The sequence below is a fragment of the Trichophyton benhamiae genome (genome assembly GCF_000151125.1).
Source record: "Trichophyton benhamiae CBS 112371 chromosome Unknown contig01106.0, whole genome shotgun sequence".
Lineage (NCBI taxonomy): Eukaryota > Fungi > Ascomycota > Eurotiomycetes > Onygenales > Arthrodermataceae > Trichophyton > Trichophyton benhamiae.
The window spans coordinates 17,695-39,698 of NW_003315091.1; the positions used below are offsets into that span (position 1 = coordinate 17,695).

The following is a 22,004-nucleotide window of genomic DNA, read 5'->3' on the forward strand; positions in this document are numbered from 1 at the left end:
ATAGGAGATATGTCCGCGGAAGAGCCTGAGGTCCTGCAGAGCATGGTTTGAGCTGAAGGTTACTCCATGCCATGGGTTCATTCGGCGCTTACACACAGCCAATCGTATTCGTCGTTGGGCCCCTGGCTAAAGATAGTCACAGGGACAATCCCTGCGAGCCGCCATGCACCGACCATCAACTGATTGGCCCTTGCTCACGGCTATTTTTATCCGTGAGCCTTCCGGCCATTGAGCGTTCATCTTCGCCCTGGGAGCAATTGTGCGAGAGTTTGGGTGTTTGGGGTTGTTCTTTTTTTGGGTCCTGGTGGGCGGCTGCATGGAAGTCTCTGCATGTTCTGAAGAATCGCTCAAAGGGGAAATCCTGCCAGGCGATCTGTATATAAAGATGATTTCTGTTGGCGATTGTCCTGCTTCAATTTTCTTCACTCTGTATCTCATCTCTTCACGGTATTGCATCTGGTCTGCGATATCCGACTTTTTCCTTTCCTTTTCTTTCTTTCTCTTGTTTATTTAATTTATTTTCTGCTGTTCCTCGTTTATTTCTTTCCTTCGGTTGATCCGTTGTTTGTTTGAAATCACTGTTTCTTGACGAAACGGTTCCTTCATTGCCATTCATTGCCAAATCACCAAAAAAATATTAAAACGAAAAAATAAAAAAACCCCAACCATACCAACTTGCCCAACATGCGCTTTTCCATAATTCTCTCTGCCTGTATCGCATTGGCGGGAGTGAACGCTGCACCAGCTGGCTGGTCTCCGGGTTCTGCCAAATGGCTCACTGAAATTGGCGACTATATTTCCAAACACGCCAACCAAGGCTTCCCGCGTCAGCCTAATTGTGACCTCTCCAAAGCTGTGCTCCCAAGCAATCCACAGCTATCGGAAGTTCCCCCAGACCAGAAGCTGCTTGCGGTTGCAGTGGGACGTGGTACTCAAGTACGTTTCACCGACTATCACCGACAACATTAGATGAGTCCGTACTAACCAAGCGACAGAATTATACCTGCGCTGGCTTATCCCCAGACCAAGCACCAAAAGCTACTGGCGCAGTTGCCACGTTGTTTGACGCCTCATGCATTGCATCCAACTACCCTTACCTACTCTCGCTTCTCCCCAACGTTGCCCTCGAACTCACCAACCCGTCTCCATTCACCAACGCTCGTGGCCCAGTAGACCTAATGGTGATGGGTCACCACTACTTCAACGGTGAAGGCGTGCCAACATTTGACCTGCCAAAGCTCGGTATATGTGGTGTTAAGAAGGTCGACTCCAAGGATGCACCACCCAACGCTATGAAGGGTGTCAAGGATGAGCAAGAAGGCGCTGTTAGCTGGTTGATGCTTGAATCGACTCCTTCTAGCAAAGGGCAGGCAAAGAGGGTATATCGTGTGAACACTGCTGGAGGCAAAGCACCACCAACCTGTGCTGGACTGCCAGAACAGATCCAGATCCAATATTCCGCCGAGTACTGGTTTTATGGATGAAATAAAAGTGGCTAATGTTATGAATTTCTTTTGTTTGTTTTCTTTACCATGTATTTTCAGTTTCCTTCATCATACCCTTTTCTTCTGATCGTCATTATTTTGCGGTCTTGCATAGTTAGCACAGGGTTGTTGCATGTATTTATGGGACGAGAAAAACAGCAGATATGTACATAGGTATGAACATAGTTAAAAAACCGGAGTATTGGCGTTAGGTTTTATGGCACATGCAATATCAATTAAGCTGTTGTTTTGTTGTCCGTGAAGGAAGGAAATCGAGACGCTCCATAACCCGAAATCCTGCTTAGATAAGCCACTATGTGCGCTCGGACCACCTAACAGTCACGTGTGGATATTCACGTGATGGGGAATTTTGTTACATAATCTAAGAGCAAGTCTAGCTGTTTTTGGTTAGAAGCTTAGCAAAATCATCGTGCGAAAAAAAAAAATGAAGAAGCAAAAAAAATAGAATCAAATTCTAAAGACCTTGAATAAATATCCTTCAATTCAAATATCGCCGGTCGGCTGTCTCAAATAATTTCGCAGGTCGATATATTCTTCTCTCCGGGGAAGCGACCTATTCGACCTTTAGAACGGATATACCCCGCCGTTTATCGCTCAATACCAGATCAAATCGCATTCAGGTCCAGCCACTCCGCAAAAGACGGGCTGTTAACAGAATAATCGATACTTCATTCGCAAAAAAAGCAAGCTCGGTATCTTGGTATAATGGCATTTGGAGCTCCTCGAGGACGTGGTGGTGACCGTGGTGGTCGTGGAGGACGAGGCGGAAGAGGCGGTGCTCGCGGTGGTGGACGCGGTGTGTAAAATCCCTTGTACCTGCAGAAGAGCTGCCAATGGCGGTCCAATTGAATCCAAGCCCCGGCAGAGATTCATTTGGACTGTTAGCTTTGCATTATCCCTCAATTTGCAGATCTAAAGAGCGGAGTGGCTGACTGAAATAGGTGGCTTCGGCGGACGCGGTGGTGGTGACAGAGGCGGCCGTGGAGGTGGACGAGGAGCCGCAAGGGGCCGCGGTGCTGGACGTGGCGGACGTGGTGGAAAGGCCGGTGCCCGTGGTGGTGCCAAGGTCATTGTGGTAAGTCCTGGGTGGCATTTATATTATAACTTTTGACCCGCAGGTTGAGCTGATATGGTATTTCGCCTAGGAACCCCATCGTCACGGAGGCGTGTTCGTTGCGCGTGGTGGAAAGGAGGACCTCCTTGTCACCAAAAACATCACTCCTGGAGAATCTGTGTACGGCGAGAAGCGCATATCCGTCGAGGGACCCTCCACAGGGGATGAGCCCGCTACCAAAGTTGAATACCGTGTCTGGAACCCCTTCAGAAGCAAGCTTGCTGCAGGTATCCTCGGTGGTCTCGATGACATCTACATGAAGCCAGGGTCAAAGGTTCTGTACCTCGGAGCCGCCAGCGGTACCTCCGTCAGTCACGTTGCTGACATAGTTGGGCCCACCGGAACCGTTTATGCTGTGGAATTCTCCCACCGGTCTGGCCGTGATTTGATTGGCATGGCCACTCACCGCACCAACGTTATTCCAATTGTCGAGGATGCCCGTCACCCTCTCCGCTACAGAATGCTGGTTGGCATGGTTGATGTCATTTTTGCTGATGTTGCCCAACCTGACCAGGCCCGTATTGTTGGCCTCAACGCTCATCTCTTCTTGAAGACTGGTGGTGGTGTTATTGTCAGTGTCAAAGCCAACTGTATTGACAGTACCGCCAAACCAGAGGTTGTGTTTGCCAGAGAAGTACAAAAGATGAGAGACGAGAAGATAAAACCAAAGGAGCAGCTTACACTTGGTGCGTATCCACTCTTATCAAGATCTTGCCACCTATTAATGCGAATATATAACTGACTCCTTTTTCTAGAACCTTTCGAGCGTGACCATTGCATTGTCGCTGGTATCTACCGAGCAACTTAACTGGGAATTTTTCAGGTGTTTCTTCTTTTGGTTTTCCATCTATCATTGGCGTTTGAGAGTTTTAATTTTTTTTTTTTTTTTTTTTTTTTTTTTGTTTCTCCCCTTTTGAGTGAGTTCTGTGTTATGTCTTCTTCCAGGGCTCTCATTGAAACACGAATGGATCCGTTTATTTCACAGATATAGCCATGTGGTGGTTTGTTTCCTCCTCGAAAAAAATGTATAGGGCTGCTTTTGTTCTGTGTCTCCCCATCTACTCTTCGCCTCTTGGCCCATGTTCAACTAGTCTGCTATTCATGATAGAGCTTCGATCCTCCCTTTTGCCCTCTTCTTGGACTACGCAGGTATCCTACCTTTAAGGTTTGATATGGTCACGTGGAACGGCTTTCTCTCCAAGCGAGTTACGCAACGATGATGTGTCTGCGAAAAGCTGCCTTACCGGCTAGACGTTGCATTGCATCTTTCCACCTCGCCGGCAAGCTCCCTTTAGCTGCAGCTTAGAGGGGATTGTTTATCTCCGTGTGGAAGAGGGCGGAAGAATGGCCCGACAGCCTAACTCTGTCTCCAAACGCTAGTTTAGGGATTTAAGGTTAGTGCCCTTGGGTACTTGATCGCTGACATACATGATGCTGAAACACTCGTGATTGATTTTTTTGCTTTCCTGGCATCGGCAGGCGAGTAGTTCACCATATTGACCCATTTTGCACTGCCGGCCCCTCAACGACAACCACCTCTCGGAAGAGTGATCAAAATTGATATAACAGCCTATGCCTGGCGATAATAAACTCCTCCAGCCACGTCGTGAACTCGTCTTTAGCCGCACAGCCCCAGTCCGGGCCTACCGCCGACGAAGAGCGCTCTCGGAGTAATACCGGGACACGTGACCAAGGATTTGCCCAGCAGCCGTGGAGCTCAACTTGAAGCAGCGAATCTGAACGGCACAGAAGAAAGAAATATAGAAACATGAGCCAGTTTCAGAGGCTGTTGGAGACAGTTACAGTATCCGGTACAGTTGCCGTGGTACTCGGTTGGGTGACCGTTCGGCGTTACTCCTTATTCTGACGGCCCTCCGCATGGATGCATCTTCATGGCTGTGCTGCAGAACAGGCAAGGGGAGGGATTTAAATAGCGGTCGTCCCACCCCTTTGATATGGGCTGGATAATCGCAACCACAGCTTTTATCACCCCCCTATACTTTTTTCTATTAGTTATTGGGTCTACCCAGGCGGGCCGTCCTAACCCCGTTACCAGTCAACCCCTTAACCGCAACCTATTGAATTCAGCTTAAAGAAGAAAGCCATGCCAATGCCCTCTATCCTTATCACCGGGGCAAATGGCTTTGTTGGGCAGGAGTTGGCCACGGGACTTCTGAATGCCTGTCCTGACACTCGTCTCACACTTACAGACGTTACCGTGGCCCCTCCAGTTCCACCTTCAGCAAAACCAGAAGATGCCAGTCGCGTTACCAGCATCAAGGCAGACCTGACTTCGCAGGCCGCTGTTGACGAGCTCATCAGCTCTCCATCCCAATATGATGCGGTTTACATTCTTCATGGCATCATGTCCGGTGCTTCAGAAGCCAACTTTGACCTGGGCATGAAGATCAACTTCTTCTCGGTACATTACATGTTCGAAAGGTTGCGAAAAGTGATTCCAGGCGTAAAGGTTGTCTTTGCATCTTCGTTGGCTGTCTATGGGCCTACTCCCCCTGGATTCAAGATAAATGAACGAAATATCCCACCGCTCCCTACATCTTCTTACGCAACGGCGAAAGTTGCAACTGAGCTACTCCTGAATGACTATTCACGCCGTGGCTTCCTTGATGGGAGATCTGTTCGATTGCCTACTGTTACTGTCCGGGCTGGTGCCCCCACAGGAGCTGCAAGCAGCTTTGCTTCCGGTATCATACGTGAGCCATTGAAGGGCGAGAAGAGCGTTATTCCAGTCAAGAAAGACACGGAGCTCTGGATATGCTCTCCATATGTCGTTGTGGAAAACATGATCTATGCCAAAGACATTCCAAAGGAGAAGTTCGGCGACTCCAGAGCGGTAAACCTGCCTGGAATTAAGGTTTCTGTTACCGAGATGCTGGATGTTCTGGAGCAAGTTGGCGGAAAGGAGAAGAGAGCCTTGGTTGAGGAAAAGTATGACGAGACGGTTGATAGGATTGTCCAAGGCTGGTCCCCCAACTTCGACATTACATGGGCCAAAGAACTTGGATTCAAGGAAGACATCTCGTTCTTGGAAAGCGTCAAGCGATATGCAAAGGATCATGTTCACTAACTAACTAACTAGTGTGGAAATATGCGCCGATCATTGGTTGAGCGTTTATCTTTATATACCAGTATATATATTATGATATACAACTCTTTAACGAGGCACGATTAGTACTGGATAGAACAATTCTATAACATGCTGTACTTAAATATCTTGAAAAGTTTGATGACCCTTCCCCCTCTAGTCATTGCATGAAATTTAATTGTCTTGCTTTCCGAATACCCTGACTCTCGGCTCAATCGGATCAAATGACTTTTCAGATGGCTGTGCGGTAGGGACACCAAACGGCATCTGAGCCACTAAAATCCAGTCAGACGGGAGTGAGAAAGCTTCCGTAACTTTTGCATCAATAATGGGGTTGTAGTGCTGCAAGCTCGCACCCAATCCGAGGGATTCAAGCGTGGTCCACACTAAAGTTTCGATTACGAGAAGGGTCAGCATGGATTTGAATAGTTAACTACAATCTCAACATGACATATAAGTCAATTGCATCCAGGACTCACGAAAATATTGGTGCATGGCATTGCTATGATGAGCCCATATGGGAAATTGTTCTTTGTATTGGGGGAACTTCTCACACATCCCCGGAATCACCGCTGGGTCTTCATAGAAGAGGATCTAGTCATGTCAGCAACCAATACCAGCCCTCAGATATCAAATCAACTTACGGTCCCGTATCCAGCTCTCATTCTGTCCAGCTTTGGCTTTGTGCCGGCTTTCCACTTGTCCTCGGGAAATGTACCCCTTTCCACCATGGACATGTACACCCCCTGAACAGTATCCCAGAACCGCTGATTCTCGTCATGGAGAAGTAGGACTATACGAGTAGTCTGGGTATTGAAGGAGCTGGGAACATGCTTGATTGCATCGTGGACAAGCTGTTCAAGCTGAGAATCCGGCACAGTACTTGCGTTGGTGATAGAGTACCCGGATTTTTTTGCTTTTGCCAGCTCAATGAACGTTTCTGTTGATGGTGCCATAGCTTTGGAAAATTGATATTTTTTTTTTTTTTTTTTTTTTTTTTTTTTTTTTTTTTTTTTTTTTTTTTTTTTTTTTTTTTTTTTTTGGTTGAATCGGACACTGAGAGGTCAATGCTGTATTTATATACTAAACGGGCTGAATTCAGATGAGAGGAGGGATTGTTTGGGTGATTAGGGGGAGAATAAAGAATTGATCACCATGCTGGTGTCTCAACCGTGGTATTGGGTCCTCCTGCCTTTAATGAATTTTCACTGTAGATAGGCATGCGCGAAATATGCCAAATGAGTCGCATGTCCGAAAGTTGGTCCGATGGGGTCAAGGATAGATAGTTAACTATTACAAAGTGATTAATAAATATTTCAAATATCTGACAAACTCTGTAGCAAGTTTTGTGTGGAGCCCTTTAGTGCTTATGATATACATTAAGAGGCGAAAAATTGATTGCTATGGAGCTAGAAATCGCTGTAGGACGTTAGTTCAGGAGGTAAATGATCTAGTACTACGCGCAGTCGGCAGCTATTTCAGCATCTCAATTAAAGTAGCGGCCTCCTAAGTATCTTCATCAAGTCAATGCATTATCTTGCGTCTATTGCTGCTCCCGAAGAGGAGTTGTAATCATATGGTCATTGAGAGCATGCTATCTATTCTATGTATGCTACTGGTTTTCAAGTATGTCAGTCGTTTTATGTACCCCGAGCACATACCAAGAGCTTATTAAAGTACTTAGAAGAAAAGGACAAAGCACCCGACTTAGGAGGTCCTCGACCTACCAGATTGTTGCGTGCCGGGAACAGAATTAAGAAGAATTTTTCGGACGGACTCCTCATGACAATAAAAAGATTGAGAGTCAATGAAGTTCGTCAAGTGTATGTCTAAGTTCGTTCGTGATCGTCTCCGACCCCAAGCTTCTTCACATTCCGTAGTCCGACAAGGCCAATGAACGCAACAAACAACATGGTACCGAAGCAGGCCCAGAATGCGGCCCTGTACCCAGCCATGATGGCCTCGGGCGATTGGTCCGGATAAGGTGAGGCCTTTTCTACCGCAGCTGAAATGACTGCAATGGCAGAGAGACCAACAGAGCTTCCAAGCTGGGCGATGGTGTTGAACACAGCGCCAGCGAGAGCCTGGGTGGAGCTCGGGAATATATCTGTGATCATCAAGTGGGCGATAGTGAATACAACTAGGTGGGAGTAGATCATGTGTCAGTAACTGGCGCTAATGCTGTGTAAATGCGACGGGGAAGGGGAGAACAAAGCCGTGCATACCATCGATAGCCACTGGTCCCAAGAGCACTCCCCAGAACGCACAGACCCAGTAGTTCCAGTTTGGGTCTATGATGGCCATCAACAGCGGGGCAATTGCTGCGATTATAGACACTACAATGACTAGTAAATTAACTTGGACCAGGTGGACGAATAGTCCGGTGCTAAGGTTGAGTATAATGCCAATGATGACATTGGGCAGAAGACGGATGGAAGTATCAAATGGAGACAACAGCTGGACTTTTTGGAAGCTATTATTGACGAGTTAGTAAAGGCAATCCGGTAAACAGCGAAGAGGAGGGGATTTGAACATACAATAAACTCAGTACTAGCTCAGAGCTTAATATGACAGCCCAAGTGAAGAATACGATCAAGCTGATGGAAACAAAGACAGTGTTCTTCCACATCGAGTTGGGTATCAATGCTGGTGCGCCCCTCTTTCCTTGCCAATGCATCCAGAGGCCAAATGCTGGCATCAGGACAAGGGCCAACACAATAAGTATTATGTGAGCGGCATTCTGGATATTGGCAACGTCGTCTGTGAGAATACTACAGAATAACATTGTAAGCCTGGCTCGTGACTCTTGAATAAGGGAGATCAATACTCACGCGCATATATAGGAGATAATGCCCATGCAAGAGCTAGCAATCAGTATTCCGACCCAATCGACCTTGCCCACGAGGTCACCCCATTTAAAGGTAGATTGTTTGTTATCAAATGGTAGGACAAGGAAGTTTGATATAGTGAGGACCAGTGCGACACTGGCACTGCCATAGAACCCCAGTCTCCAGCCTCCGGGGGCCTCTGAAAAGAGCCCCTCGGCAACCATGCCGACAGAAAAGCCAAGTGGTTGGGATAAGCCCAGGCTAGCGAATCCGATGTTGCGCTGGGGTCCGGGAGGAAACGACCTCGTAATGATGCTGACTCCGGTTGGCAGACACATGGAGACGCCGATACCCTGAACGAGACGGTATATGATCATCTCCATTCCGGTGCGAGATAGGCCCGTACCCAGGATTGCGAGAGCTGTGGTTGCAGTACCCAAGATATTAATCGACCGATCACCAACGATGTCGGCTAAGGAGCCGGCGAGCAAGAGAACACATCCGCTAGCTAGTCTATATGCACAAGCAATTAACTATTAGAGATGCCATTTTGATTTACTTGATACCGTGGAGGAACAAAACACCATCCTACTTACGAATAGACGGATGTTGGCCTAGATTGTACACGAGTGTTAGCAAGCATCTACCCTATCCAAATGTCTAATTCCAGGGTTACGGGAGTCAAACCAGAACAAAAGGTGATCGGGAAGCTCAAGGTCATAGGCGATCGCAGGCAGTCCGACAACAAGAAGACCGTTAGACACGCAGCTTAGGAAGGTGACACCAGTCAGTCCCAGTATAATAATCGTGGAGCGAGCTCCAGAGAGTCGCGGATGCGAGTTTCTCACGCCTTCGTCACCCTCTCTTCTCAGCAATGGTGCTTGCTCAGTTATCTCTTCAGCCGGAATCAGCCGGCCTTCTTCTGTAGTCGCCATGTCTGGACGAGTAGTGAGCTATGCTATCGACTATTGTCTTCAAGCACCCTAACAAACAGGCTCTCGAGGAGAGAAAATTCTGCGAGTTTCGAGGGGTGGAAAGGATCAAGACGGCACCCCTGTCTGATCCTAGGGCGCAGTATATAACAGCCGAAGAGCACGATACAACAAGCGTACTTTGTATATATTATTGAAAGAACGTTGTCATCTTTTATATATGCCCCAACGCAGAAAATTGAGAGAATGAACAGGGCATATCATGCCATCATCTGAGGCGGGTTCCAGGGCCCTGGGGCAACACCTTCTCCACTTAAAAAATAGGCTCAAGGGTACGGAAAAAGCTGGACGGACAAGCAGTACTCCGTACTCTGTGACATGTTGGGTGAGTATATTTGTACTGAGAGGAGGCTGGATTCAGTGCGTGAGTGTTTTTTGAAACATAAAGAGCCTCTCGTAGCCATAGGACCCCGTGCAGGCACATACAATGGCTGCTGGTGAAGATACATTCTTTGCCTGCCACGGAGACGAGCGGCTCACATAAGCTAACTTAGCTATGAGTAACCTGCGTGTTTCCCGGTTAATATGCCGTACACCTGACGGAATAGCCTTGCTCACCTGCTCGATGTCCATTCTCATGTGCTACCGAGCCCTACAACTGTGTCTAAGCATTGTCGAGCGTCGAGTATCAAATATCACAAACATCCTGGATGCCTGTCATGGAGTTGCATGTCGTGGCAGCTGGCCAATCAGAGGGCGCAGAAATGCGCTTCTCATCCGGTATCACGTGATGATCGGAAACAGCAAGTTTGAACTTCACAACTTTCGCTTTTCACGACTTCAACGAAAAGGCACGACGAAGCGACAGTCGAACGCTGCCCCCAATTCACCTTTTCACCACCAGGCTCCCTCCCACATCCTCCGCCATGGCATCCCGGAGACTCGCTCTCAATTTCCACCAGGCGGTGCGCTCTCGCAGCGCGCTGCAGGCTGTCCAGCGCAGCAGGCGAGGTTTTGCATCTCCAGTCGCTGGCACGACGCAGTCAACGACACTGTCCAATGGCTTAACGGTGAGTCCGGATCGAGCTGGGGATGACGACTGAGATGGCTGAGATGGAAGAGACACGCTGACTGTCCCTCTAGATTGCTACCGAATACTCTCCATGGGCTCAGACCTCGACCGTCGGTGTATGGATCGATGCCGGAAGCAGAGCTGAGACTGATCAGACCAATGGAACTGCTCACTTCCTGGAGCATCTTGCCTTCAAGGTGTGTTGGTGTTTTTCAAGGTCCGTTGCTGGTGATGTAATGCTTACAATATCTAGGGCACCAACCGACGAACCCAGCACCAATTGGAGTTGGAAATTGAGAACATGGGTGGACACCTCAATGCCTACACATCGGTATGTCTCTAAATCGACCGTTTTTATCATCCGACCATATCAAAAACTTAAAATCACCGAGGACGAGCGCTAACTATTCCTTCCATTATAGCGAGAGAACACTGTCTACTATGCCAAGTCTTTCAATGCCGATGTTCCCAAGACCGTGGATATCTTGTCTGATATCCTCCAAAACTCCAAACTCGAGCCAGCTGCCATCGAACGTGAGCGTAGCGTCATCCTTAGAGAGCAAGAGGAAGTCGACAAGCAACTAGAGGAAGTCGTCTTTGACCACCTGCACGCCACTGCTTTCCAGGGCCAGCCTCTTGGCCGAACTATCCTTGGACCAAAGGAGAACATTGCCAGCATTCAGCGTGAACAACTTGTCGACTATATCAAGACCAACTACACTGCTGACCGTATGGTTCTTGTTGGTGCTGGTGGTGTCCCACACGAGCAGCTCGTTAAACTTGCCGAAGAGCACTTCGGAAACCTTCCCAGCCAACCACCAAGCTCTGCTGCCTCCGCCATTGCCGCCGAACAGAAGCGTCAGCCAGACTTCATTGGGTCTGATGTCCGAATTCGTGATGACACTGTCCCAACTGCTCACATTGCTCTCGCAGTTGAGGGTGTCAGCTGGAAGGACGATGACTACTTCACTGCTCTTGTCACCCAGGCCATTGTTGGCAACTGGGATCGTACGATGGGCAACTCTCCTTACCTCGGAAGCAAGCTGAGCACGTTCATCAACCACCACAACTTGGCTAACAGCTTCATGAGCTTCTCCACCAGCTACAGTGATACCGGGTGAGCATTTCTCTATTTTTTTGGTTATATTCTTAACCATAGATGCATTTTTTACTAACTCGTACAGTCTCTGGGGTATCTACCTTGTATCTGAGAACCTGACCAACCTTGATGACCTCGTCCACTTCACCCTTCGTGAATGGTCTCGCCTATCATACGATGTCAGCCCTGCTGAGGTCGAGCGTGCCAAGGCCCAGCTTCGTGCATCCATCCTCCTCTCTCTCGATGGAACCACTGCCGTGGCTGAGGACACCGGCCGCCAGATCGTCACTACCGGCCGCCGCCTGTCTCCACAAGAAATCGAGCGTGTCATCGACGGCATCACCGAGAAGCACGTCATGGACTTTGCCCAGCGGAAACTCTGGGACCAGGACCTTGCCGTCAGTGCTTTCGGAAGCATTGAGGGCATGCTCGACTACCAGAGAATCCGCAACGACATGAGCCGCGATGCTTCTTAAAAATAGAGAGGGAAGAAAGAAGACCATTGTAACAAATCCGCCACAAAAAAACAGAAGACAAATATACAAGACAAAAAAGAAGCCTCGCAACCCCGCGAAGACTTTTTTCTCTCTTCACAAATGTAATTTCCTTTGTACCTGATTCCACTTCTCCCCCACCGTTTCTTGGTCTTTGTCTTGTTTTGATAGATTCTCAAGTGGGATCGATAGCTGTGGTCCTATATATCATTTTGTACAGTACCTAAAGACCCGTTTTCCCTCCGCCTCCCTCGCCTACCTTTATCCGCATTACTTAAATACTGCATTTTCCTCCATTTGATATTAGTTGACTGTTAGCTCCCTCTCCCCATCGGACGTATCTATCCCCTCGTAGCCGGGGGGCCCCCCTTCTACGCAGCCACACTGGCTATGATCAACTCTTAACCACAGGGTTTGCTGTTCCCCAGTGTTCCCCAGGCATCCGTTCTCAATAGAATTCCACGTAGCAATCAACAAAAGAGCCGTTTCTCCGGCTGTTGCCAGGGGGGAACTTCAAGGGGGTTTAATACCTCCTCTTCTACTTTTTGAACACTTGCCGTCTACGTCGACGCTTCCGAGCAGGTCGGTTTCAGCATAACCAAGAAGCAAGCACATCCACCCTGGTCTCCCCCGTCCATAGTGCCGGGCGTACGCAGCTCCAGCGCACAGAAGCAGCCGGGATAACAGGGCATTAACCTACGTATCTTAATGTTATGCACTCCAAAGGCACACAGAAATGGTTACTCGAGCTTCCAAGAGGCGGCTGCATTCGGACGACGCCGGCAAGGCCTCCATCAAGGACCGAGACAGCAGACAGGGCTAGATATTGAGCTTCACAGACACATTCAGTAGAACAGCGGCCGGCGAGGGCGTGAAACCGCACTGAGACTTTTGCTCGAGTCCCCTGGGTCTGCCAGCAAGCAGGTCCAAATGAGGCAAATATAGCCCTGTCGTCTTTAATATATACGGCAGAACCTGGTCGACGATGACGGTGTTGATAGTCGCACGACGCCAGGTATACACGAGAGTGCACCATCTAACTCTCCGGCTGCTAACAACGACCGCATGTTAGCCAGTTGGTTGCAGTAGATTCTCAGCACATATGAGAATCGATCAGGCGTGTCCTTTATCTGAAGCCATCCCGTGTTGCTCGAAGAGACAAGCTGGCGTGAGCCGATAGTTAACTACACGCCATGATTCGATGAACGGCCGCGGTGCCTTGAGCCAGAGCTAATGTACGGATATTATTTTCCCTCGACCAGCATGCACGAGGCTTGCTCGGTCTCGCCTGGTCTCGCCTGTATAAGTACACCTTGCACCAAGCAGCGCCGGCTCTGGTACCTCGCTCGCTGGCGGGATGGTGTGTATGGAGCAGCCCGAGCAGCCCAAGCAACCATACGACACGCCGCTCCACCACTGGTTATGCTTAGCAAGCCAGCACGGAGCTGCATTCCTATATAATCTACGGCTGTCATACCATGCACTGTGGAAGAAACAAAGAGCCAAGTTGCTCCGTCGTGGAAGAAGCTAAATCATGTCCGTTGTCCGAGTCTACGGCCGTGCTTGCATCAGATCCGTCGGAGGAGGACTCTCTTTTCGGTATAACAGGCGGCGGAGGTGGGAAGAAAAAAGACAAACGTTGGAAAAATAGGTAAGAGAGATTTCCCCATGGCGCTCCGTTAATTGAACCGAGTCTGAGCTGACTCCATACAACTAGGGGCAAGAGGGTCTGCCGAAGAAAAAGTGGTTACGCCTCTACTTTGGTTCAATGATAAAATCTACCTAGGCACCGAGGCTGTTTGTCTTGCTGGTAAACAGTCCAACTAGTTGGCTCTGCTATGAGGCGAACTCGGGCTGCGGCTATACTGATGTCATAACTATAACCTATATAATTATGACGGAGGGAAAGGGACATCTCTCGCTCAGACATTTTGTGGCAAGACCCGGGTTTCATGCTCTGTTTAAGCCGCCGGTGATCTCGTTTAGCTACCTAGCGGTGCAGTTGAGATGCTTATTTGAGCAAGGACCGCCGCGATTTTGAACACAGGCATTATTTTTTTTTTTTTTTTATTTTCTGAAAAATTAGAGGATATTCCCGTACCCGAGCAGAGACACCACCCCCCTCCCCCCCTATCCCCATTCCCCTCCACCAAGCGGGAGCCAGGCTCTCAATGGGAATAGTCTGCTTCGTTGATAAGATCTGAAACGGTCAAAATTCGTCCGGGCCAAGGACTTGCACCACTGTCGAGTATATATATGTAAATCTCCTCCAACTTGATCTTTAGTGAGAGTGTGGTTGTGCTGAGACCTCATAATAGAGTCCACGCCGTCGTTATACTGGAGTTTCAACATAAACATATACGTTAGCCATGGCTACCACAACCAAATCCCTCTATTTCAAAAAGATTCCGTCGGCATTCCCAGAACCCGGAGTACACATAGCTGTTGAGAATGTCCCTTTCGACCCCGAGGCCCCGGCCCCAGATGGCGGTTTGACGCTAGAATGCCTCTACACCAGCTTCGATCCCTACATGCGAGGCCGCATGAGACCAGCGCACGTCAAGTCCTATACTCCAGCATATAGCCTCAACGAGCCTATTCCCAGCGCCACCATCGCAAGGGTAGTTAAGTCCAAGAACGACAAGTATAAAGTTGGCGATGTTGTTATCGGCCTGTTGCCCATCCAAAAGAACATCGTCTTGCCCGAGGCCCATCTCAAGTTCATCAGGCCGCTCGAGAATCCAGAAGGCCTTGAGGATCTTCGTGTCTTCCTTGGTCCACTCGGCATGCCTGGCCTGACCGCATATGCCTCTCTGTATGAAATTGGCAAGCCGAAGAAGGGAGAGACCATCTTCATCTCCTCTGCAGCCGGTGCAGTCGGCCAGGTAGTCGGTCAGATAGCCAAGCATGAAGGACTGACAGTTATCGGCAGTGTTGGTAGCGAAGAGAAGTTATCTTATATCGTCAAGACCCTGGGCTTCGACTCTGGGTTCAACTACAAGACAGAAAAGCCTGCCGACGCTCTCAAGAGGCTTGCTCCCAACGGCATTGACATCTACTTCGAGAACGTTGGTGGAGATCACCTCGAGGCTGCCCTCGAACATATGAATGATTTTGGGCGCATCGTCGCCTGTGGAATGATTTCGCAGTATAACCTGCAAATGAGGGAGAGATATCCTATCAAGAACCTCTTCTACTTCATTACCAAGCGTTTGACGATGCGTGGGTTCATTGTCAACGATCCCGGCATGGGTGACAAGTGGTCGAAGGAGCACCTCGAGCGTGTCTCCAAATGGATCAAGGACGGTTCTTTCAAGCCCCTGATTGCGGAGACGGTGGGCATCGAGAATGCGCCTGAGGGTCTAGTGGGTATCTTCCACGGAAGGAACCTGGGCAAGGCCGTCTTGAAGCTGTAGATGTAAGAGATAATCGATATGTGTACCTAATTCGCTGGTTTCGGCTTTCCACTTCTACTGCATTTTGGAGTTGTTAACTGTTGGTTTTGGTTAATTTTCAGTTTACCTGGGATGATCATGGGAATTCTATTTCAATTAAGATAGCAATATCAGCCGTGAAAAGTTCACATTCGTGCCTTGTATCCATTGGTTTTTGTAGAGGTCTTGTCTTGGTCGTTGTTGGTGACTAGGAGGAGTCGTAGAAATTGCTGATGTCTGAGGTCGACGGGCAGTCAGAACAGCACCGACGCCAGCACCACACCTTGCTATAACGCCTGCCACTCTTGTTAGATCAACAGCAACGTACTAAAGCCCAATACCAGGATTTGAATGCCTTTCGTCGATCGTACAAAAATTCGCAAGAAACGCTTTTATATCCGCTGCACGTCTTACCTAATCGATCACGGGATTTTTCGGCTCAAGAGTGTACGCTGGCCAATCAGACGCCGCCGATTCTGCTGACTTTCCGCTTCCCGAGGATGTTTTTCGATGTTCGCTTTTGCTTCAAGTGCAACCAACGACGAAGATCCAAGTCGAGGAGGATATCGAACCGAACCACGACGCCGCATCGCAGCAGCCAGGACCAAGATGGCCTCCTCTATCGTTCGCCCCTCTGTTTCCGCTCTCCGGCAGAGCTGCCGCTTCGCCGGCTTCCAGCACAGATCGCCGTTGGCCGCACTGAGTGCCAACCAGCTACAGCGGACATGGTTCCATGCCTCGAGCAAGAAGGATATCCTGCCACCATTGCCCCGTGAGTACTGCGGAATATTGGGTGTTTTTGACAGGCGAGATGGAAGGAGTTGAGAAGTTCTGGCCTTGAGTTTTCAAGATATGTTTGCTAATGTATCATGGTGTCGCTATAGAGGTTGTCCACGGAACCAGTACGTCCTCGCAAGAACTACATACGATGTCATCAAGATACCAGGTTAACTAATGCTTATCTATAGCTAATGATGCTGCTCCAATTCCTCCCACCTCTCCCACCCACGGAAGCTACCATTGGACCTTTGAGAGGTGTGTACTGGGCATATAATATGTACACTTACGTACGGGGCTGTGGTGCTGGTATAACTAACGCCTTTCTATAGAGTGGTTGCGGCCTCCTTAATTCCTCTCACAATTGCTCCATTCGCCTCTGGATCGGTCAGCCCTGTCCTTGACGCTGTGCTCTGCGGTACCCTCGTCATTCACTCCCACATCGGTTTCCAGTACGTCATATACCAGTACCCATCACCATCTGTTCAAGTGATAGTTTTGAGCTAATTGTATGCAGGGCCATGATTGCCGATTACTTCCGTCCATGGCGTGTGCCCAAGACCTCTGCTTTCTTGAACTGGCTCCTCCGCGGTTTCACTCTCGCTACTGCGGTTGGCCTGTACGAATTTGAGACTAACGATGTTGGCGTAACAGAAGCTCTCAAGAGGATCTGGAAGGCGTAAATGTATATATCCTGTATTTCTGCTTGTTTTGTACCCTGATACACAATTTTTTTTCGCCCCCCCTTTCATTTTTATTTCTATTCCTTTCCATGAAGTTGTCTTCGGTCCCATGGATACCTACATATGCATATAAAGCATTCAATTTCATCAAACTTCCCCCTCTTTTGGTGCGTAAAATACAGAAGTGGGAATCATGCTATCAATATCGGACCCGTAACCCTTTAACGTGGGCGTCTAACCATCATCTGCCAATGCACCATGGTCTATTTCTGCATCCTCCTCTGCGATGGTCATTATCTTCTCGATGAGCTTGAGCGTAGCTCTCAGCGGCAGGCCGATGACATTATCGTAGCTGCCATTAATCTTCTCCACAAGTACTGATCCCAACCCTTGCATTCCATATCCTCCGGCCTTATCGGCACCTTCTCTTGTCCTCACATACATGAGCAGTAACTCGTCTGTGATCTGAGGGTCGAATCGAACGGTCGTCTCCTCCACAACCGACTCAAGCGCGTACCCCGGGGCCTGTGCACTCTCCAACGGTGCTATAGCGACAATTGCTGTGTACACTTTATGATCTCCTGCATCCCTCAGTCCCTGTAACATACTTATATGCTCTGCCTCTGAGTGTGGTTTTTCCAGAATATCCCCTGTCTCTGGATTGACAACAATGGTATCGGCGGCCAGAATCAACGCTGGCTCTCCCTTTACCTCGTTGTCTATCTCCTGCTTATACACCGCCAGACCTTTCTCTGTGGCTGTTTCGAGCACATATTCAAACGGGGTGAGGGTCTTGGGGAGGTTTTCTGCTGTATTCGAGGGGATGATTTCAAGATTGGGAAGGCCGAGGAAGGCGATTATCTGTTTACGGCGAGGAGAGGCCGAGGCGAGGATTACTCTCTTCTTTCGCAGGCTCACAAGCACCGGAAGCGAGGGCGGAAGTGGCTTCGGATGAGGCTTGGATGCAGGTTGAGAGGCTTCGTAAGACGGTGGTGGATCGGATGGTATTCCCGAAGGGTGTGTCTGTTGGCTGGACATGTTGTCTGTCTCGTCTTCGTCTTCCTGGAAGGATGGAATGATGTTGTAGACGTATGAGGTTGCACTCCTAAAGATGTTCATCTTCGAGGTGGGATGGCGGACGTTACTTCACTAAATAAATAATAATAATCGTCAATGCGGGTGTGTCCCTCGTTCTTCCCCGTCTTACACGAAGAAGAGCCGCATCGACGGGTCCCGTGAACTCTAATAGTGAAGCGAGTTTAAATACTTCACCTTCTGCACTTCACTTCCTACACTCTTCACACCAGGCGCCAGGATGGCCTCAGATTTCATTAAGGCCGGCTATTACCTGTATACCTCTGACTTGGGTCATTAATCAGATTAACACCCTTTCTTCGTTTCTTTACGCAAATTATTTTAACTACTTCGAGTAGTTATGGCTTCCCAACAACCATACCGTGAGGAAGTGCTTGACTTGCCTGGACGTTCTCCCATTCCGCCCCAACTTCACGACCACCACCAAGCATCATTCGAAGGGGTCATAAACTATGACCAACTACCGCCCCTGGCTGGAGTAGAGCGTTCTCGTGCTCAAGATGTTTTGTATCGAGTTGTTCGTCGTGTTGGTGATGAAGTTGGTATCAAGGAGGGGTACCACCGCAACTTGCTCATCCTCCATTCCTACGAGTTTTCGGCCTCAGATATATCAAAGGATATATTTCTGCGGGTTTTCTTTAATTTTATGGGTTTCGATATCGACAGTGATGCAGATATTGACACAGACGATAGCCGGCTCACAGACAAACTCAAGGGTTTCGCAGATATGCTCCTCGACCAATTTTTTATCCCATGTTTGTGCCACGCCTTTTTGATAGTAAATATATGACATTCTCTTTACTAATATCTACCTAGTGAAAGCAAATGGGAAGAGAACACCACAGCCTACGCCAGATCAAATTTCTGCCATCAAAAGCATTCAATCACCCCATGAGATCATCGGCACCGTGGAAAGAGTTTCGTATCTTAGGTCCTTGTGCCTTATCCGCGACCGTCATCGTTGTGTTGTTTCTCGAGTTTTTGACATGCAAGAGGAGCGTCGCCGACTGCGTGAACAGGGACCAGTCGTGATGGATGACGATGGAAATGTGATCAAAGTCGAAGATCCAAGGGATTTCTTGGAAGTTGCGCACATACTACCACATTCCCTTGTAAAAGTGGACAAGGACTTGCAGCTTGTAAGTTATTATAACAAAAGAAATCTTCATTGCGGGTATACTAACTGTTAGGTAGAATGATGCAAGAAGGACTGCCATTAATATCTTAAATATGTTTGATTGTGATGTTGCAAGCCTCATAGAAGGGCCTTACATCGATAGTCCTCGCAATGCTATCAGTCTCACACATGCTTTCCATAACATCTTTGGAAATTTTGAGATCTATTTCGAAGCTGTTTCGGGGGAGGAAAATACCTACCGTATCGAAAGTATCGACACTCCAGGTTATGCTGAACGACTAGGACTACCTGTGACACGGAAACTGTTTCTTAGCGATGGGAAAACGATCGACCCCCCATCTCCTCGATTACTCGCTCTACACCGGGCAATAGCTAAAATTCTGAGTCTCTCGGGCGCGGGGGAGTACATCGACAAGCTGTTTCGGGACCTTGAAGAAACGGGCGTGCAGGAGGATGGATCAACAGATCTAGGACGTCTTATTACATTTAGACTCGGTGGCGGGCAGGATTATATCGTTCAAGCGTACTAGCAGCTTCTGATGCAAATAGGCTTTGCTGCAGTCCCAGGGCGTCTCTAAGTTGGTTGCAAAGCCTGAAAACGCAATGCTCAAGTATTGATGTTCAATCTAGAATATTAACCTCTCATTTCATGTTTATATTCTGATTTACTTGTTAAACACAGGCAAAAAATGAGAGCCTAAAAGCCACTGATTTGACACTGACTTGATGGGTATCACCGCTCAATACATCCATCCAAACCCCCATCCCCCCCCCAACCTGAAAGCCCCAAGAAAACGCCGCCTGCCCATCCATACTGCAATGTGTGTAGAAAATTGTTAAACAGCAAAATCATCTAATGGCCTCCGTAAAATTGCGCAGCCTGTCATCGACTTTTCCTCCCCGCTGCTCGATCTCTTCAATCAAATCCTTTCGCTCCTGGACCTTGAGTTGCATGAAATCAACAGTTTTGCGCAAAACCATGCCCTCGCTACGGCCTTGACCAGTCAGACCCGGCACAAGTTCGGTTAATCGGTCGAACCCTTCACGTATGGCTGCCCGGCGCTTTTGCTCAGAGGCAATATGATTGTTCTTCTTCTCCTGCTCAGAAAGACGAGGTTTCTCTCTCTCGGACGTAGCAGGCCGGGCATCGGAGGGCGAGTTGGACGTTCTCTTCATCTGCTGCTCTGTGTCTTCGCCGGGGGTTGAGCTAGGCTTTCGAGCGGCGGCAGCTCCTGTTGGCGAAGTTGCAGGAGCCATGACGATGGGTAGGAGCGGGTAGGAGGAGGTAAGCTGGTAACCCGCTGGCGAGCAACAAACAAATAACACGGAGCACAAAGCGCAAACGGCCCTTTTATGGCTTCTGCTTGGTTGGCCGTCTCTCTTGGGCACTCGTCCTGTCCTTCATGCGACCTTGATCTTGCTATTATTTCTTTGCTGTTCAGATGACATTGACTGGAAGTTGAAAAAAGGAGCTGCGGAGCGCGGAGGAGAAATCCGATAACGGGAATATCTCCGCATGTGAAAATATGACTAAGCAATTACGTCATTAATTACATAAGGCATCACCTAACTCATGCATGATTACCTAATCTATAACATCATACTTAGATGAAAGTTGGACTTGAAGGGAAAAACAACCTCCAGGAAGAAGAAGAGGAAGAGAAGACGATGAAGAACAGGAGCAGAGCAGCGCTTTGTCTCGCGATGCGATTATCTCCCGCTCGTTTTGAATTGAGTCTTTAGGAATTACGTCTCTACTTGAATCTTTCTGATTGATACCATGAGCCAGACACTTCGAGGCGGTTGTTCTTGTGGGCGAAACAAATGTTTCATCAACATCCCACTTGATGCCAGTGACCAGGCCGAGGTCTACTTCGACTCGAGCAGTGTGAATCGTGAGTACTCTACCGCGCATAGCTCAATGATGCGTTCGTCATATGCTCTGATTGCTGATGTCGTCGTCTATAGGTCGGACGCAGGCCGCTCCGTTGACAGCATGGCTCCGAGTGCCCCTTGAGTGGTATCAATCTTCAACTGTGTCCTTCTTCCCTGATGAGACTCATTCTGCTATTCGACGCACTTTTATTCCTCCGGATGATCCGCATTGTCGGCGTGTCTTCTGTGGCTTTTGCGGTACACCATTGACTTACTGGACCGAGAGTCCTCCCGAGGAAGCTGATTACATGTCGATTACTGTGGGCAGCCTCTTCGGCCAGGACCAAAGCGCCCTTGAGGACCTGGGGCTACTTCCGGAAGACGTCGATGCTGGAACACAGCTTGCTCCGGTTACGTCTAGTAGAAGTGTTACTCCCGCGGCTTCCTCGTCGAGGCAAGTCGCCTCCGCGGAACCACAGGTGTTTGTTACCCGCCAAAGCGGTACTCTGGGAGGAATTCCTTGGTTTGAGGAAATGATTGAAGGAAGCCGACTGGGGAGAGTAGGGAAACACCGCAGGGGCGTCGGAGGTAACGATACGATGCATGTCAAATGGGAGGTGACCGAGTGGCATGACACCGTCCCATCCATCTCCACAGAGGCCAGTGAAACCACCGATAGCCCAAGAATTTCCGCCAAAAGAAAATCCCCTCAGGTTCGTTTATCTTATGCTATTATTCTATATGCTAAGACTATTGGCGTGGTCTAACGAGATCCTTAGGAGTGAGCCGTCTTTCTTGATTGCATATCAAAATTGCCTCCAAAAGCAGACCCCAGAGCCTCGACTGAAGGTC

The 22,004-nt window shown here is 48.7% G+C and overlaps 12 protein-coding genes across 12 annotated transcripts; 8 read left to right on the forward strand and 4 right to left on the reverse strand.

The window, feature by feature from the left end:
• Positions 1 to 684: 684 nt before the first annotated feature.
• ARB_01815 (uncharacterized protein) lies at positions 685 to 1,484 on the forward strand (the record flags this gene model as incomplete). The annotated part of the gene is made up of 2 exons (XM_003011790.1): positions 685 to 936; positions 996 to 1,484. 2 exons carry the CDS (start codon positions 685 to 687, stop codon positions 1,482 to 1,484), a joined length of 741 nt encoding a protein of 246 aa, XP_003011836.1.
• Positions 1,485 to 2,210: 726 nt separating this feature from the next.
• Positions 2,211 to 3,427, forward strand: ARB_01816 (uncharacterized protein; the record flags this gene model as incomplete). The annotated part of the gene is made up of 4 exons (XM_003011791.1): positions 2,211 to 2,301; positions 2,447 to 2,580; positions 2,651 to 3,305; positions 3,375 to 3,427. The coding sequence occupies 4 exons, from the start codon at positions 2,211 to 2,213 to the stop codon at positions 3,425 to 3,427; spliced, it is 933 nt and encodes a 310-aa protein (XP_003011837.1).
• A 1,296-nt stretch (positions 3,428 to 4,723) lies between these two features.
• On the forward strand, positions 4,724 to 5,707 carry ARB_01817 (nucleoside-diphosphate-sugar epimerase, putative; the record flags this gene model as incomplete). The annotated part of the gene is made up of 1 exon (XM_003011792.1): positions 4,724 to 5,707. The coding sequence occupies one exon, from the start codon at positions 4,724 to 4,726 to the stop codon at positions 5,705 to 5,707; it is 984 nt and encodes a 327-aa protein (XP_003011838.1).
• A 192-nt stretch (positions 5,708 to 5,899) lies between these two features.
• On the reverse strand, positions 5,900 to 6,681 carry ARB_01818 (nitroreductase family protein, putative; the record flags this gene model as incomplete). Its single annotated transcript, XM_003011793.1, has 3 exons — positions 5,900 to 6,111; positions 6,205 to 6,319; positions 6,370 to 6,681. 3 exons carry the CDS (start codon positions 6,679 to 6,681, stop codon positions 5,900 to 5,902), a joined length of 639 nt encoding a protein of 212 aa, XP_003011839.1.
• An 873-nt stretch (positions 6,682 to 7,554) lies between these two features.
• On the reverse strand, positions 7,555 to 9,488 carry ARB_01819 (MFS transporter, putative; the record flags this gene model as incomplete). The annotated part of the gene is made up of 5 exons (XM_003011794.1): positions 7,555 to 7,865; positions 7,951 to 8,198; positions 8,263 to 8,496; positions 8,557 to 9,061; positions 9,230 to 9,488. The coding sequence occupies 5 exons, from the start codon at positions 9,486 to 9,488 to the stop codon at positions 7,555 to 7,557; spliced, it is 1,557 nt and encodes a 518-aa protein (XP_003011840.1).
• Positions 9,489 to 10,411: 923 nt separating this feature from the next.
• Positions 10,412 to 12,132, forward strand: ARB_01820 (uncharacterized protein; the record flags this gene model as incomplete). The annotated part of the gene is made up of 5 exons (XM_003011795.1): positions 10,412 to 10,555; positions 10,629 to 10,754; positions 10,811 to 10,888; positions 10,980 to 11,674; positions 11,742 to 12,132. 5 exons carry the CDS (start codon positions 10,412 to 10,414, stop codon positions 12,130 to 12,132), a joined length of 1,434 nt encoding a protein of 477 aa, XP_003011841.1.
• A 2,387-nt stretch (positions 12,133 to 14,519) lies between these two features.
• On the forward strand, positions 14,520 to 15,566 carry ARB_01821 (alcohol dehydrogenase, zinc-containing; the record flags this gene model as incomplete). The annotated part of the gene is made up of 1 exon (XM_003011796.1): positions 14,520 to 15,566. The coding sequence occupies one exon, from the start codon at positions 14,520 to 14,522 to the stop codon at positions 15,564 to 15,566; it is 1,047 nt and encodes a 348-aa protein (XP_003011842.1).
• Positions 15,567 to 16,094: 528 nt separating this feature from the next.
• On the forward strand, positions 16,095 to 17,044 carry ARB_01822 (uncharacterized protein; the record flags this gene model as incomplete). Its single annotated transcript, XM_003011797.1, has 4 exons — positions 16,095 to 16,356; positions 16,553 to 16,619; positions 16,694 to 16,813; positions 16,879 to 17,044. 4 exons carry the CDS (start codon positions 16,095 to 16,097, stop codon positions 17,042 to 17,044), a joined length of 615 nt encoding a protein of 204 aa, XP_003011843.1.
• Positions 17,045 to 17,278: 234 nt separating this feature from the next.
• Positions 17,279 to 18,163, reverse strand: ARB_01823 (uncharacterized protein; the record flags this gene model as incomplete). The annotated part of the gene is made up of 1 exon (XM_003011798.1): positions 17,279 to 18,163. One exon carries the CDS (start codon positions 18,161 to 18,163, stop codon positions 17,279 to 17,281), a length of 885 nt encoding a protein of 294 aa, XP_003011844.1.
• A 316-nt stretch (positions 18,164 to 18,479) lies between these two features.
• Positions 18,480 to 19,807, forward strand: ARB_01824 (uncharacterized protein; the record flags this gene model as incomplete). The annotated part of the gene is made up of 3 exons (XM_003011799.1): positions 18,480 to 18,894; positions 18,956 to 19,278; positions 19,334 to 19,807. The coding sequence occupies 3 exons, from the start codon at positions 18,480 to 18,482 to the stop codon at positions 19,805 to 19,807; spliced, it is 1,212 nt and encodes a 403-aa protein (XP_003011845.1).
• A 319-nt stretch (positions 19,808 to 20,126) lies between these two features.
• On the reverse strand, positions 20,127 to 20,534 carry ARB_01825 (uncharacterized protein; the record flags this gene model as incomplete). Its single annotated transcript, XM_003011800.1, has 1 exon — positions 20,127 to 20,534. One exon carries the CDS (start codon positions 20,532 to 20,534, stop codon positions 20,127 to 20,129), a length of 408 nt encoding a protein of 135 aa, XP_003011846.1.
• Positions 20,535 to 21,229: 695 nt separating this feature from the next.
• On the forward strand, positions 21,230 to 21,919 carry ARB_01826 (uncharacterized protein; the record flags this gene model as incomplete). Its single annotated transcript, XM_003011801.1, has 1 exon — positions 21,230 to 21,919. One exon carries the CDS (start codon positions 21,230 to 21,232, stop codon positions 21,917 to 21,919), a length of 690 nt encoding a protein of 229 aa, XP_003011847.1.
• Between the last annotated feature and the right edge of the window lie 85 nt (positions 21,920 to 22,004).